Below are 15,304 nucleotides of genomic sequence, written 5' to 3'. Positions count from 1 at the left end.
TTTTGGTAAAGGGTCACATTCTTGAATGCTTCTTATGTTTAAAGAAAAACAACAACCTCTCTTCAAGTAGAAAACTAGCACAGCAGAGACTAAGCTGGCCTAGAGAGCCTTTCTTTCTAATATGCTAGTTTAAAAAAAAATGCTTGCAGTTTTTTCACAGTAGAATTCAGAAAAAGATGTCCCCCCAAATGCAGTCTTAGTGGTACAATCCATTCTACCCCCTCAGGATTCTACCACCTAATTTTGCTGTGTAGGTACTAGGCTTCAACAATGCTTCTGAAGGCAGATGTTGTTGTTTTGGTCTGCATATGCTTCTTCATCCTTTGTTAGAAGTAGACATGAGTATCCTTTTTTAAATGTTGCCACAATATAAAAACATATGTATCTTCCAAATATATTCAACCAATATCTCAGCAGCATCAGAAATAGCAGGCACACAATTAGTATGTTTTGAGGGAACCATCCCTTCTTTATGACTTTAACTCGCTGTCTTGAAACATGTAATACTCAAATGTATAATTTGTCCATCGATACTTGTTCATTATTCAGACTAGACTTTGCATAATATATTTCAGGCTTTGGTGCAGCATGTCCATTTAAAGATAATTCTGTACATGCAATATTATAAAGGAATACATGATAAGGTGAGGAAAAATAACTTTGAATGATTGTTTGCACTAAAGTATATTTTGGGATGCCATTTGTATTCTAAGAATGCCATCTGTAAGTAAAGCACACATTGGCCCTATTGCAGCTACACATACTATGGGCTGCCCAAACATAGTACAGGTCTATTCAGTTCATTTTGAAGTAACCGTCAGATTATTTGCAAAAGCACCAATCATCCATTCAATGGAGCAGGGGTGAGATGGAATTTGGGCATCCCTCCCTTCCTTCCTGAACACAGGGTGACAATCTGACTGGTCCACATCCCCACATCACTGGACAGTTCTTTGTAGTGTCAGGAATCAAGTATACAGTTTGTCAAGCAGTAAGAGATATGTATCCAGAAGCCTGCATTTGCACTCATGGTTTGTTGTTGGGTTAAAACTCTGGGTTGTTTCTCCCTCAACAATCCAGAGTGCTGGGTTTGGACATCACAGTGAATAGTTGTTTACCGAAGCAGAAACAAAGCAGATGCGGCGAGTGGGTAGGAAGCTTCTGTTCAGTCACAAATAACCCATGGTTGAAACAACCCAGCATCGTCATAACATGTAATCCAAGTCACTTTCCTGTAGCTGGATCAGGGCAAATGAGTGAAATCTAAGTAACCCCAGGAAATTAAGGAACAAAGTAACTAATTACAATTTTGATCTCAACAAGAGGTCCTACATCAGCAGTTGTTTTCCTTACTATGTTGGAATACCAGTGGACATTGTGTCAAGAAGGACAAAGGCAATGGGAAGCAGAAAAACAGGGGAGCATGAAGTAGCAGAGAAGCAAAGTGACACAAACTGGAAAACTGTAAACTAGCTAAGTTTAAAATGTTTGCCACTAGAAAATAAATCCAGTTTCCACCATTGAGAAAACACATTTCTCATTATTTTACATTTCTGAATTATTCAAAGTTTCAGTTCCATATGTCTTGGGAGTGATGTTAGTTTGCAGGATGACCCCATTTAACTGTTGTTGTTGTTGTTGTTCAGTGTCTGTCTCTCTCTCTCACACACACACAGTATGTGTCTATACACACACACACACACGCAGACACACACACAGTGTGCTTGTGTGTATACATACCCTCATACAATGTAATTCCTGGTAGCTTTTACCCTTCTTGGCATACTAATTGCATCACAACATTATAAATCTGAGACTGGCATTTCATAACTTGATTTTCTAGAGAGAATGATCAAGAAAGTGATTCAAAAATTTACTTAATTGATATATTTCTAGCAAGAGTCACTGAGCCGACACATTTGTGAGCTGCCTATGACATACTAACCATTAAAAACAGAATGAAAACTTTAGAGTTAATTACAGTCTCCCAGTAGTGGTAGATGTGACTCTCCAATTGCTACATCACTTTTGACTGAAGAATGGACTGCCCCCTGATCTGCTGACAGAATACACATCATTTGGGGTGCTTCCAGACAAGGCTCTTATCAAGCCTTCTCCCTGCCTCGTCAACAGCATGGGGAAGGAGCAGATGACATTGCCTTCCACTTCTGTGGTTTTCCACTGCTTCTTTTTTCTTCCCCCAAAACATCTGCTAAGGAAAAAAAGAATAGCAACACAAAGTCTTTTGGTGGGTAGCACTAGGAGCATCAGCCTGGAAACACCCCTGGTGACAACTAGCATTTAGCTCATCAGAAACAATTCCTATACTTGCGTACTACAAACAGGAATATTGTTCTCCCAAAGTATGGAAAGATACCCTTGCTCACTGTATGAGGCGGCATTTTAAATGAAATAGATAGCTCCAGAAATTGAAATGGTAATAGTACCTCATGGTGATTTCACCACATCACATACAAACACCGCTGTATATGGACAGGCGGGGGAGGGGACTACGACCGGATACAGTAGTGAAGGCGGAAATTCAGAGCACATTAAGGGGAAATGCTGGGAGATTAGGATATTGAAAGCGGGAGCATGGAAGTGGGAAATTCCAGTTCCAATTTGAGGCAGGTACTGCGTAGTGTGAAAGGCGGGCAGTGAAACCTCATTGGAAGTGAAAAAAGGCGGTAAGTGTAGATCCAGCCATAATGTGAGGTTTAAGGTGACACATTTGACACATGGAGGCTGTGACCCTATGCACAGTAACATAGTGCAGAGTAAAGTATGTTGAATACAGTGGGATTTACTGCTGAGTAGACATAATAGCAACGGTTTCGAAACTCTTTCAGACCAAAGGCCAAATTCAATTCTGGAGAAGCTCTCAGGGGCCACATTCCAGTGGTGGGTGGGACCAAAGGCAAAAGAGGATGGGACCAAAATACCAGCATAATTTAGTTTAAAGATCTTCCTTTGGAGAGGCATCTCAACCTCACAGAATGGAGAAAATCTGCACAAAAGCCGGGAATCTCCAAATGATGGGTGGTTGGGGGAAAAGGGGTGGAGACAAGTGACAATATGGGGAAGCCCAGAGGGCTGGATTGGGACCACAGGCAGACAAGATTCGGCCTGTGGGCCTGAGGTTCGATACCCCTGCATTATAGAATTGTGCTTCCAAAACCTTTAACATGAAGCAGTGGCTTGCATGTGTGAAACAGATATGACTGATCACCACGGACAGACCAATACTTTGTAAGGGGACCATTCACATATTCAGCTGAGAGAGAGCTGCGCTGAATCGACATGGAGATGGTTTTTGAGGCAATTCCGTTTAAATACGGATTTTCATGAAAATGGGTTCACTCCTCTTGCGGCCAACAGTAGCCAGTAATGCGGTGTATACATTTTTAAAAAATCTGCTTGCGTGGGGCAAACGGCACCTGAAACTGTATTAGTTTGGGGTTGGGTGGGTGGAGTCCTGCAAGTCGAGCTGGACATCATCACCTGCATAAGTGTGGGGCAGCAAATGAGCGGACACTTGCTCCCCGTGCCTCTCCCCATTGCCCCCCCCTCCGCTCAGTGAGGTTCAATGGAGGACGAGTTACTTCCACGTAAACATGTGTGGCAGATAGCTCTCTTCGGTGTCTAGCTCTTCTCAGAGAGATTAGGCATCATTTGGGGACCATCAGCTCCTAAGTCAATGAAGCTCTGCGTACCGGTACATCTCCATAAGGGCTTACCTCGCACTTCCAGCATAGTTTTAAAATGACAGGCACGAGGCTTGTTCTCCACCACTCCCCTGCCCCCCACACACAGTCAGCACAGCACAGTTGGAGAGCATTACTCCTGAGCAAGCATGTTTTTCCAGCATACATTCACAACAGCGCAGTTTCAAAGGAACAGGGCTGGCTGCCTGTCCCCACCCCACTCCCGAGGTCAGGGAATATTTAATGCAACAGGCAAAGGAATTCTCCCGACCCCTCTACTGTACTCAGCAAAGTGCAATTGGAGTTACTTCCGGGTAGACATGCTTAGCGCTCTGCTCTCCCCACACGCTCCCCACAACTTTCTCTTCCACCAAACAGCACTGCTCCTAGAGGGCACACAGAGGGCAGTTCATGTCACAGAGACTCCTGAACTGCACTGAAGCTGCTGCAATGGGAAAATCCATCCGAAAAGCGGTTTCAAAACCACTGTCCTTTACAGCTAGAAACAGCGCACTGGCTATGGAGTGGGGCATATGTCATCTGACACGATCAACTTGGGGGCGCAGTAGAACCAGCATAAAAGCCCCATATAGATACCCCCCTCCATGTGTCTATCAAGGGACACCAGCACTAATGCCCTTGCTGGTGTGGTGATGTTAGGTGATGTTAGTGTGATTCATCTCCACATGATGAGGACTTTGGAAGTGGTACTCTTCTCTTAGGCCTGTGGTGGAAATACATTACATTGGTGGAAATGCATTGTTTCTTAACATTCATTAGCCCTATTCAAGCATAGCATTCAAGTTACTCAATGAAGTGGAGTGGACAGGATCATGCTAGCTCCACCCCTGTTGCCCTCCGACAAGGCAAAGTTTGGCAGTTGGAGGAAGAGGTCTGTAGGAGGGAGCCTTCTCTATTCATGGAAGCTCCTGGCATCTCACAAATTTAGAAGCCTGTGTTGAGATGAACTAAGGAGCGCCTCCAGCAGCACCAGACAGGCCGCTTAACAAGATCAGCCTCGGATGGCCTTCTCTCTGTCCCATCAGCCAGGACAGCTAGACTGGTGGGGACAAGGGAGAGGGCCTTTTCTGTGGTGGCCCCCACTCTGTGGAACTCCCTCCCTAGGGAACTCCGCCATGCCCCCTCTTTAATGAGCTTCCATCGTGCATTAAAAACGTGGTTGTTCAGGCAGGCATTTGGGGTGGGTTAGGGTATTTTAGGAAATGTTTTTACTGTAGAATTTTATTGTTTTAAACTGTTTTATTGTATGTTGTACATCGCCCAGAGTGGCTGGGTGACCAGCCAGATGGGCGATTAATAAATTTAATAATAACAACAACAACAACAACAACAACAACTACACTATACCACCATCCATGCCAGCAAGGGGACTCGCATGGAATGGATGATGAAGTAAGGCGTGGAACCTCATCTAATGCTACAGCACCAACAGGTAGGCGCTCTTGGCCCTTCCCTTAAAATGAAGCGCAACAGGGCAATGGTAGCTCTGCTTCTTTCTCCTGCCCTTCTAAGCAATACAATTTCCTTGCACCATCTATGCCACTGCTTTAGTGCGGGGGGGGTGAAGCCTTGACTTCCAGCAGTGAGAACCTTGATCCTGAACCTATGCACCACTCAGTATACCCACTTTGTAATCCTGCACAAGAGGTTTTAATGGGCTGTAATGGCATATCCCTTCATGCAGATAATTGCCAATGTTTTGAAATTTGAAGTCTTTCACACATCGTGGTAGATCTTTAATGAGCTTTTTCTACAAGATCAACTCACTCTGTTGCTCCAGTGAAGGGAAAAAAATAGGAACTGACTTCCTCAGTAACTGTACTATGTACTGTCAAGTACTGCGATAAGATATGAAAGGCACATGGCTATAAGTGACTAGCAGTCTCTTTTAATGCATTTGTAAAATAATAAAAAAGAAACCAGACAGGGTTGTTATCAAACTGGAGATATTGTCATTCTCCCTTTCAATGTCAAATAAATAAATATAATTTTAAAAGCAGGTTGAAAAATGCAGTATATATCATCTAAGTGACTCCTTCCTTTACTGGTACAATTTCTTACATTTCTTAACTGTTTCCTTTTCTCTGGATCCCTCATTCAAGTAGGCCCATTTCCCAATGATGTGGGACGAAACTTTTCCTAGATGTTTGCGTCTCAGACATACAACCGTTTAAACAAACCAGTGTTGTTGGCGAACCGTTGATTAATGCTGTTCCAGAATAACATTGGGCCGATCTACATTGTGCCCGCCATTGCAATGAATTCGGTGTCCCGCCAGGTTAAACTCTCTCACATTAAAACATGATTATTCACACTCACCCATTTCCCCCATTGCAGTGCTTCATCGAATGCGCAAGCTCAGTTCACACTCGAGCGCTGTGCTGTTTTCCTGCTGTTTTCCTGTGTGTGCTTGTCTGATCTCGGAAGCTAAGAGAGGTCGGTCCCGGTCAGTTGTTGGATGAGAAATCGCCTGGGAATCAGGCTTCCTGCACTGAGTAGGGGGTTGTTGTATCCCTTCAAATGAGACTAAGTTTTACCCCCTCCTATTTCCCGCTCTGGATATTTTTTAAAAAAATTAAGGTGTTATCCTCGCAGAATCAGGGCTTCTCCACAATGTTTTTTTTTTCTAATTCAGGCATGATTTTCAAAGCTTTGGAGTTGTGAAGCTTCACAACTTCAAAGCTTCGAAGATCATGCCCCAATTAGAAAAAAAAAATTGCGATTCTGCGAGGATAACACCTTAATTAAAAAACAACAACATCCAGAGTGGGGGATAGGACGAGGTAAAACTTAATTTCATTTGAAGGGATACAACAACCCCTTGCTTAGTGCAGGAAGCCTGATTCCCAGGTGGTCTCCCATCCAAGCATTGACTGGGACTGGCCCTGCTTAGCTTCCGAGATCAGACAAGCGTGCGCACATCCAGCCCTTTGCTTGTTGCTGAGGAAACGGGGGCTGAGGAAGCTATGCGATCGGTAGCCGGAAGAAGACATGGAGCTGTTGAGAGCTGTGATTGGACAGGAGGGAAATACAAACACCGCCGCATATGGACAGGCGGGGGAGGGGACTATGACTGGATATGGTAGCGAAGGCAGAAAATCAGGGCACATTAAGGGGAAATACTGGGATATTAGGGTATTGAAAGTGGGAGCACGGAAGTGGGAAATTCTGGTTCCAATTCGAGGTGGCTACTGCGTAGTGTGAAAGGCGGGCAGTGAAACCTCGTTGGAAGTGAAAAAAGGTGGTAAGTGTAGATCCAGCCATTGTGAGTTGGTTTTAAAGGTTTCAGAAGTGCATTTTGTTCACTTCAAACCCTCCAATACACATGTATGGGATGGGGGGGGGGTGCGTGTGTGTGTATTAGTCCTGTGCCAAAATCTGTCTTCCAATTTCCTGAATGTTTTCTTTCCCCATGGAAGAGGCTTCTATTTTTCTGACCCTTTCTCAGGATGCTTTAGAAACTTTTTTGATTTTTTTAGTGCTGACCACCTCATTGTGAGGTGACCGAGGCTGCCATGTGTTTTTTCTTTCTATTACATGTCTCTCCGTCATTCTGCAGCCTTCCTGGCTGCTCATGCTTTCTGATCTGAAAAGCCCTGTGGGGGGGAGGAGTTATGTCATAATGTCTTCTCCTGGACTTTAATTGAAGTGTGGGAAGCCAGGGAGACTGCTGGCTGCCAGAGATATGATTGTATAATGAAAGACAGGACACTTTCACACACTCTTTGGCAACCTCACAAGTAAGAGAAGCACAAGAATTTCTCCAAAAATTCTCTGTTCAACACTTTTGCGAATTTTTGCAATTTGTTTTCTATAAAATTGAATGAGAATGGTAAGGAAAAATGTAGAAGAAATGTTTGGCACAGTAGCAGCATGAAATACTGTCCTCACCTTCGCATCAGTGTTGTCAAAATGGGGGAAAAAACTGTTAAGGGACTTTTCCATGCATCCTTCCTGTGCTTATGGCTTAGCACCCTGCAGAAATAGTGCAGAGAGCTGCTATTGAGTGTAATACAAACAAAGTAAAATTACAGCTTCGCTACCTGCTGTTATTTGGTTTACTGAGGCATGCCAGTAACACAGAAGGACTAGGATTTAAGTTGATCTTGTCCCTGAAGTTAATGGGATCAAATGTCTTAAATACCAAATACTTTGGATTCTTTCTCTTGTGTCTTAACCACTGCAACATTCCATTTATTTTTTTTAACAGAAAGACTTCTGAAATCCATGGAAGAGGATTGACTTATCTTAGATAAGATAAAATAATGCTAGAAGTGTTAATAAGCAAGGCTGATTAAGTTTATGCTGCTATCACTCATACAGCAAACAACCTCCACGAAGGGCAGGCTGGCTGGCTGGCTGGCTTCCTTCCTTCCAGTTTTATCTCATTGCTTAGTGCCTGAAAAAACAGGTGTGCTATTTTTGTAAAAATCTAGTTTAGGTGAGTTTTGTTGAAATCAGTGGGATTTACATCCAAATAACTGTGTTTAGGATGAAAGGCACTGGAAGATACATCTTCATTGTGTGTGTGTTTTTATGCATTCATACATTTAAAGTGAATTACTTTGGCTTGGATAAAAATGTGATCTTCTGCTAGTGGAAAGCTTCTACTATGGAAGAGCATATTCTGACCTAGTGGAAGACCACTGCAGGAGAAAAATGATAACAAATCTATGTAGGTGTTTATGCACGCGCGCTCTCAAGATCTTTTAATGGCCCATTTAGATTGTAGTCCTATACAGTGTACACTTACCTGGTAGTGAGCTCCATTTAACTCAATGGGGCTTCCCTCTGAGTAGATGTATATAGGCTTGTACTGTTAGAGTCTTGGATAACCTATGTCTTCTTTATTCACCATAGGTGGGATTCAGATTTAATCATACTTAGAACAGGCCCACTGAAATCAAGTTGGTCATGACTAACTTCCCATTGATTTTAATGGCTCTGCTCTAAGTGGGATTAAATCAGGATCCAACCTCTTGCTTTTTATATTGTAACATAGCCCTGATCCATTGTTGTGCTGCACTGTGAGAAGTTTTCTGCCTATGAAACAGTCTATGAAACAGCACAAGTTCACGTTCACCTTCCTCTAATATTTCTTTTGGATACAACCCATTGTGCATATGCCTTGCTTTGATTTAAATGTAGAAGTTTAGGTGTCTTGTAACACCTTAAAGAATAACAAAACTATTGTGACGTAAGTTTTACGTGATCACTGCATCCATCTGATAAAGTAGGTTCTGGCCCACAAAAATTCATGGCCCAATAAATGTGTTAAGTTTTTAATGTGCCACAAGATTTTTTTTCCTGCAACAAAATAACATTGTAATTTAACATTAATGGGTATTTAGTTTGTGCTCGGAAAGAAAATAGCACAGTCAAAAATAATTGCACTGAAAATGCATAGTCATGCATAACTTACCTAGATATGGGATTTACTATAGGATTGAAATGCAAGCCAGATTTATTAAAATAGTTTAAAGACAGACCATTTTATTAAGGGAAATTCAAATTCATTTCCTGGGTACAGAATTAAGCTAAAATTCAAGCTTTTAGAGGTCATTTTCAGAAGAGACTTGGGGCTCCGTCACATGGAGCATTTATCCTGCAATTGATACTGCTCCTTCACAGAAGTTTGCGGGCTCTTTACATGATGCCATGATCATTCATGGCGTCTCCTGCACTAAATGCCCTTTGTTCTGTTTTTAAATAGATCCCAGATAATGAGCTATCAAATTACCCCGTTGAGTTCTGCTTCAGTTTCCTCCGTGAAAAGAGGAAAGGTGGCAAGAAGAGAAGGGAGATCAATGAAAGATAATGGAAGGCTCAGATATGGGGAGAAGGAGGGGGGAAGGGGAGGGGAGAAAGGAACCGTGTGTAAAGGGAGTCAGTTGTGATTCTGCATTTAAAATGGAAGCAGAAAGCCCCATTTTAAATGCAGGATTTTAGGCTGGTGTAGAGATGCCCTAGATGATGCAAGAACCTGCAGCTGTGCTCTAAAAACCACTGAAACTGGTGTACTTGCACTTATATGGCATTATACACCTCAAGGGCCATCTTGGACACACACCGACATTCTCCATACATGAGACAATCTTATTCATGAAAGCGCAGTGAACATGAGGGGAAAGGGAGGATTTTGTGGGGCACTGGATTGTACATGGAGTGTTCTACGGCAGCTGCACCAAGGCTGAAATTCATAGGATCAAGCACTGAGGCTCCAGCACTGCTCGGAGAACACCACTAAGTGCCCTTGTACCGACCTCGGGACAACAGTCAAGGTTCCAATCCCACGGCCTGGACAGAAATCGCCGTTGCTTCTCTTGTGCTGCCAGTTTTGTCCTGTCTTTAATGTAGCAAAATCAGCCACAGGCAGTTTCACTCCTATTCTAGAGGTGTGTAGGGTTAGGTAGGGGGCTCTCATTGGGCCTTTGGACTCGCAGGGGCTCTGATCACATCAACAGAGGAAGTATCAGATCAGAGCCAGGCTGCTGGCTGCCCAACTTCTGCCACTATGGGCATAGCCTAACCATGGGACGGCTGTCACTGTTTTAACTGCTTTTGTGCTTAATTTCTGTAGTTGTTGTTGCCACTTCATTATTTTGGTGGTTGTGTTTTATAATAATCTTTATTGGTATTTATTGGTATTTTAGTTACATTTTGTACACTGCTTTGAGTGCATATATATAGAAAAAAAAGGATAGAAATGACAGGAAATAAATAGAATTCAGCTGCTTCATCCCATACATTTAATGGGTCATAGATGCCTAATTACTTATGTAAGTGAAAAATACATCAGCTTCAGTGGTTTTCATGAATTCTACAATCAGTTCCATTTCCAATAGTGAGGTAATGAGGTAGGTTTTCCGAAGGCAAAAACGGCACATCCTGCCCATTTAGTTATGCCAGCTAAATACGATTTAAGCCAATACAATCCCAGTGACCTCTCTTGTAATTGGCCAGTACAAAATAGTCATGAACTCTTAGAACAAGGTATCAAATTGTCTGAACCCCAAAGTGCAGGCCACACAGCTGAAGTTAATGGGGGTCTGTTTAAGCACCAAGCTCCAAGGTAACGGAGATTAAATCCACAATTTAAGCCTGAGTGCTTTCTTTTGAATGGATTTTACTTCAGCGAAGTTATGTCAGCTTAAATTTTAGTATTTGTGTATCGGACTGTGTATCGGACTGTGTTATTTTATGGTTTAGTTCGGTTTTTTAAAGTAGCCCATAAAGGCACATGGTGGTCTTTATAAATCAGCTTTTGTTATGAGATTTTTTTTAATAGAACCTAACATTGCAGATCAAAGCCTTAATGAAAATCACTTACCTTTCAGGGATTATGCTGATGGTGGGGGGGAGGCGCTCCGTCCCTCCCCCCGGAATCCTGGATGGAGGGGGAGGCGCTCCGTTCCTCCCCCTCCCCCGGAATCCTGGCTGGCCGGCTGTGCTCGGCAGCAATTCTGCGGAGCCGCTGGCCAGCTCCGCCAGCAGCCGGACATCTGGCCACTGGCTAGCAGGGATGCAAATGGCGGCGGCCATAGCCGCCGCCATTTGCGTCCCTGCAGTCAGCTGCAATAGGCTACGTAAATGCTTACGTAGCCTATCACGTCTGACTTAAAACAAAAAAACGCACGTACGCAAATGGCTACGTCTACGCTATTTGTGTTCCCCTTATTTTCACCGTCTTAGTCTACATAAATGTTTACGTAGACTAAGACGTGCCAAAATAAGGAATGCAAATGGCAGTGGCCATGGCCGCCGCCATTTGCGTACGCGCTTTTTTTGTTTTTTGTTTAAAGTCAGTCGTGATAGGCTATGTATATCTTTACATAGTCTATCATGTTGTGTTTTTTTTTTAACTGGCGGCGGCGGCAGCTGGTCAGAAGACCGGCCGCTGCTGCTGAACCGCTGCCGCCGCCAGGAAGATCTGCCTAAGGTAAGTCTTGTCCTGGGGGGGCTGGGGGGCAGGCCGTTCCACCACCGATTTGCGCTGGCATTCGGCCTCCCCGAGATCCGTGGCGGAACTTTCGTACATCCCTAGTGCTGGTACCATAGATGAAAAAACTCAGGGTAAGAGAGAAACATTGGGTTGGATCCAGAATACGCCCCCTGTGGTTGGAAGAGCTCTGCTTATGCCCAATGCCTCTGCCTGATTTTGGGGGATCACCCTCCCCACTGCACCATAGCTCACCCCATTCAACAGGGTCCCCTGCCCTTCTGTGTAGCATTTTCAGGGATTTGGAGAGGCTGCTGTGAGCAGGACAGGGTGGGGAAGTCAGCCAGCCCACTTGCACATTCCTAAGCCTAGATCCAACCCATTATCTTGAGGTGGGGGAACCGATGGTTAAAATCACTCAAGCTTAAGTCTCAAATCCTGCTGTCAGCATTTCAAACTCTGGTTACAAATAGTACTGTATTGTAGCACTTCTGCTACATTTCATCATCAATTAAAAACTGGTGTACTTTAAAGCTGCAATCCTAGGCACACTCACCTGGGTGTAAGCCCCATTGAATACAGTAGGACTTCCTTTTGAGTGAACGAGCATAGGGTTGGGCTGCACAGCACTGTCCCAACTCCCTTTGTGGCGTTCAGGAGCTGAGCTCAGCATTGCAGCACATTGGGAAAGCAATTGAGAGGACTGTGTGCACATTAGATTGGGTCAACCTTAAATCAGTACAGTTATGAGGTTCTTGGGCCCAGGTTAAGAGATAATTACGACGAAATCAAAAGAGGTGGGTCATTTTAGCAAAATCAGGAATGAGCAAGTCAGATAAATATCCATCCAGTAACCAATATCTAGATTTTCTGTATTTACTAACATTGCGCATTATGAAACAAAAACAGAGTTGCTCTTGCGTGACAGCCATATTGTGTGAAGCTGCTTCTGTGTTGTCTGAATGTGTGAACGCTGGTGAAAATTTTACCTTTACCATAAAAGACTGCTTCTTGTTGTACCATTTTAACGTTTATGTTTTCAAGCATGATACCTTTAGATAACAGTGTCACTGCTTTACTGAAACTGTTATTCATCACCTATGAATAATATGCGTCATTCATTAAAGAGAACTGTATTTGAAAATTCTACATATTTCAAATGTTTTGCTTACTGATATTTTTACAGCATATATATATATATATATATATATATATATGCGCAACACAGAGTTTATTTAACATTTCTGGGATCTCCAGGGCCAATGAAACACTGGCTAATGAAAACATTTATACAAAAAAAGTGCACAAAACGTGAGTCCTGAAACCATGGAAATGAAATGTCCATCAGTCAGAGGAGGACAAAGATGGTCCTGGATCACCTTCTCTCTCTTGTCATTTTTTTTATTACAGCCAAGACCAACACAACCCAACAGAACCGAACGAAGGAGTGTACCTAGGTCCACTGAGTCATGCTGAAGAAAAAGGTGCAACAATAAACAAGTCCGTGTGCATTCATAGTCATAGCTATGGGCAGAAGAACCTTTGATCTTTGTTGCTTTGGTATTAAATAACAATTATAAAAGCTTTTAGAAATAAAGCAATACATGGGGGTTGGGTAGAAATGCTAGCAGGCCTGGGTTTCTTGTCCATTGAAATCAGTTTCATTGCAAGTCATAAATAAATAATCTCTTTCCTGGTTTCACTTCCATGCCAGGATCAATATCTCTTAACATCTTACTTATTTTATTACTGCTCTTGGTTTTCTGGGACTGATTGAAAGTTGCTCAGAGGAAATCTTTGGTTTTGCTTAAGTGTCCGTGACATTTAATCATGACTTTCCTTGCAGTTTAATTCCAACCAGTCAATCAGTTAATCCACTTCAATTGATTCTGTGCTCTCTGTTATTGGCTTGCACTCATTGGGCATCCTCTGGTGTCGACTCAGCTGGGTGGCTTGTGTGAAGCTCCTCTCACACCTCTCACACCTGGAGAAGGCAAGAGAGAAAATTGAGACTAGGGAGCTGCTCCTGGGGGGCTGAGGGGCTTCGTCTTATCTTGCCTAATCAGAACAGACATTCAAAAGTGGCTTCAGATTTTACCGGCTCAAGAGGTTTAATTGGTGGCTACTTCCAAGGCCTTGATGCCTATGATGGGACAAGGCCAGTCTGATTCAGAACAGAGGGAACTGTCAATAGACAGGGGGAAGGTGATTTCTCCAGAGAGGCCTGTCCTGCTGCAGCTCTGATCACTGTCAGTTCAAATAGATAAAGAACAAAAAGAGATTTTTAGGAGTGAGCCATCAAAGAAGCAGCTTGTCTGCAGTTTTCTGCTCTGTAATCCCTTGGAGAAATTGATGACAAATAGAATTTCACCTCCTGCTAATTTAAAGTCAGGATACCTACCTATTGGAACAATTGTGAAGCCATGAAGCAGTAATCATGTTGTTCTGCAGCAACAGAAAACTCTTGCTTTTGTCCGAGATTACTACACAGCTGGGTTTATAATAAGGAGGCTGTTATTACTGGTGATTGTTTAAGTGGGTTTTTAAAAATGTTACCCAGGATTCGATACAGTGCTGAAATGGTCAATAGGAAAACCTAAATGCGATGGTTTCATTGCCATTTTAAGCCTTCTTTCTACCTCACCTTCTTTCATTTGATTTAAACGACATGGAAAGATAATGAATGCAGTAAGACATAGGGCTTTCTGTGGGGACTGACAACAGGGATGTGTGTGGTTCAGAGAGAGATATCTGTACCTGTTCCAGATAAGGATATACTCTACCAACCTTTAATGCTTTAATATAATATGCGTCCTTTATAATAATTTAAATGCATACCAGGGCTGTTCAATGCCTGATGAGCTTACAGGATAGAAGGATGTACAGCCAGGTAACAACTGACAGAAATTTACTCTGGATAAGACCTCTTGAAATGAGGCCTCCTTCATCTTGCATAGGCTCCATTAATTTCAGCTGAGCTAACAATGAAGATTCTTGTAGACTGTGCCCCACAGTTTTAATGTAATGTTCATAGAAATCATTTGGGTTTAACTAGTGCTATATGATGCCTATAACACCCAAGATCCCTATGAAAAAAGTATGTCTATGAAAAATGAAGAGGTTCTGCCCCTCTGAAGCTATTTTCTTCCATTGTAAACGTCATATGGAAGAGGACACAGCTCTTTACAAACGTATCAAAGGGGCATTTATAAACACACATAATTACAGAATGTTATAAAGTACCAGTTAATTATATTTTTAGGGAAATTATGGTTTGTGGAACCTATGACCTGAATGTTACTTACTCATTCATCTAAGCTCTAGTTCCAGCCCAGAGTGTCAACGGCTTTAAGTTGTGTTTCTTTGATTGTCTCTCTTGGAATATTTTAGCAGCCTGCTCTACTGTTAAAAACTGCACTGTGATCTTGACAAATGTAAAATGTCAGCTCTAATGTATCAGACCTATCAGCTCAATGAAAATAACTCAGAAGTATTGATCACCTAATGATTTTTGGTGTATTCATTAACGTCTATGTGCAGATCTTCCTCTCTCCAGAGTTCCTGAAATGCTGATGACACATTAGTGTATTGCTGATTGTTTATTAGAAAACTGATTAGTTACTGGATTAGTGTGTCAAAA

At 42.6% G+C, this 15,304-nt stretch overlaps 2 protein-coding genes across 3 annotated transcripts in view; one reads left to right on the top strand and one right to left on the bottom strand.

The window, feature by feature from the left end:
• CEP120 (centrosomal protein 120) overlaps nucleotides 1-13,392 on the top strand; it is a 156,424-nt gene extending 143,032 nt beyond the window's left edge. The window contains exon 22 of the transcript XR_014787718.1: nucleotides 13,075-13,392. The gene's annotated coding sequence lies outside the window, so the exon portion shown is untranslated. The remainder of the gene's footprint in view (nucleotides 1-13,074) is intronic.
• Nucleotides 12,683-15,304, bottom strand: part of PRDM6 (PR/SET domain 6) — a 117,826-nt gene continuing 115,204 nt past the window's right edge. For both annotated transcript variants that reach the window (XM_084833966.1, XM_084833967.1), the window contains one exon: nucleotides 12,683-13,648. In XM_084833966.1, coding sequence (XP_084690092.1) covers nucleotides 13,534-13,648 — 115 coding nt within the window. In that variant the 3' untranslated portion in view covers nucleotides 12,683-13,533. The remainder of the gene's footprint in view (nucleotides 13,649-15,304) is intronic.

Source organism: Heloderma suspectum, chromosome 2 (genome assembly GCF_057233095.1).
Source record: "Heloderma suspectum isolate Gila_16-S chromosome 2, 16-S_ref, whole genome shotgun sequence".
In the NCBI taxonomy this organism is placed as follows: Eukaryota; Metazoa; Chordata; class Lepidosauria; order Squamata; family Helodermatidae; genus Heloderma; species Heloderma suspectum.
The sequence above is the reverse complement of the archived record's forward strand: the minus strand, read 5'-3'. Positions and strand labels throughout refer to the sequence as shown.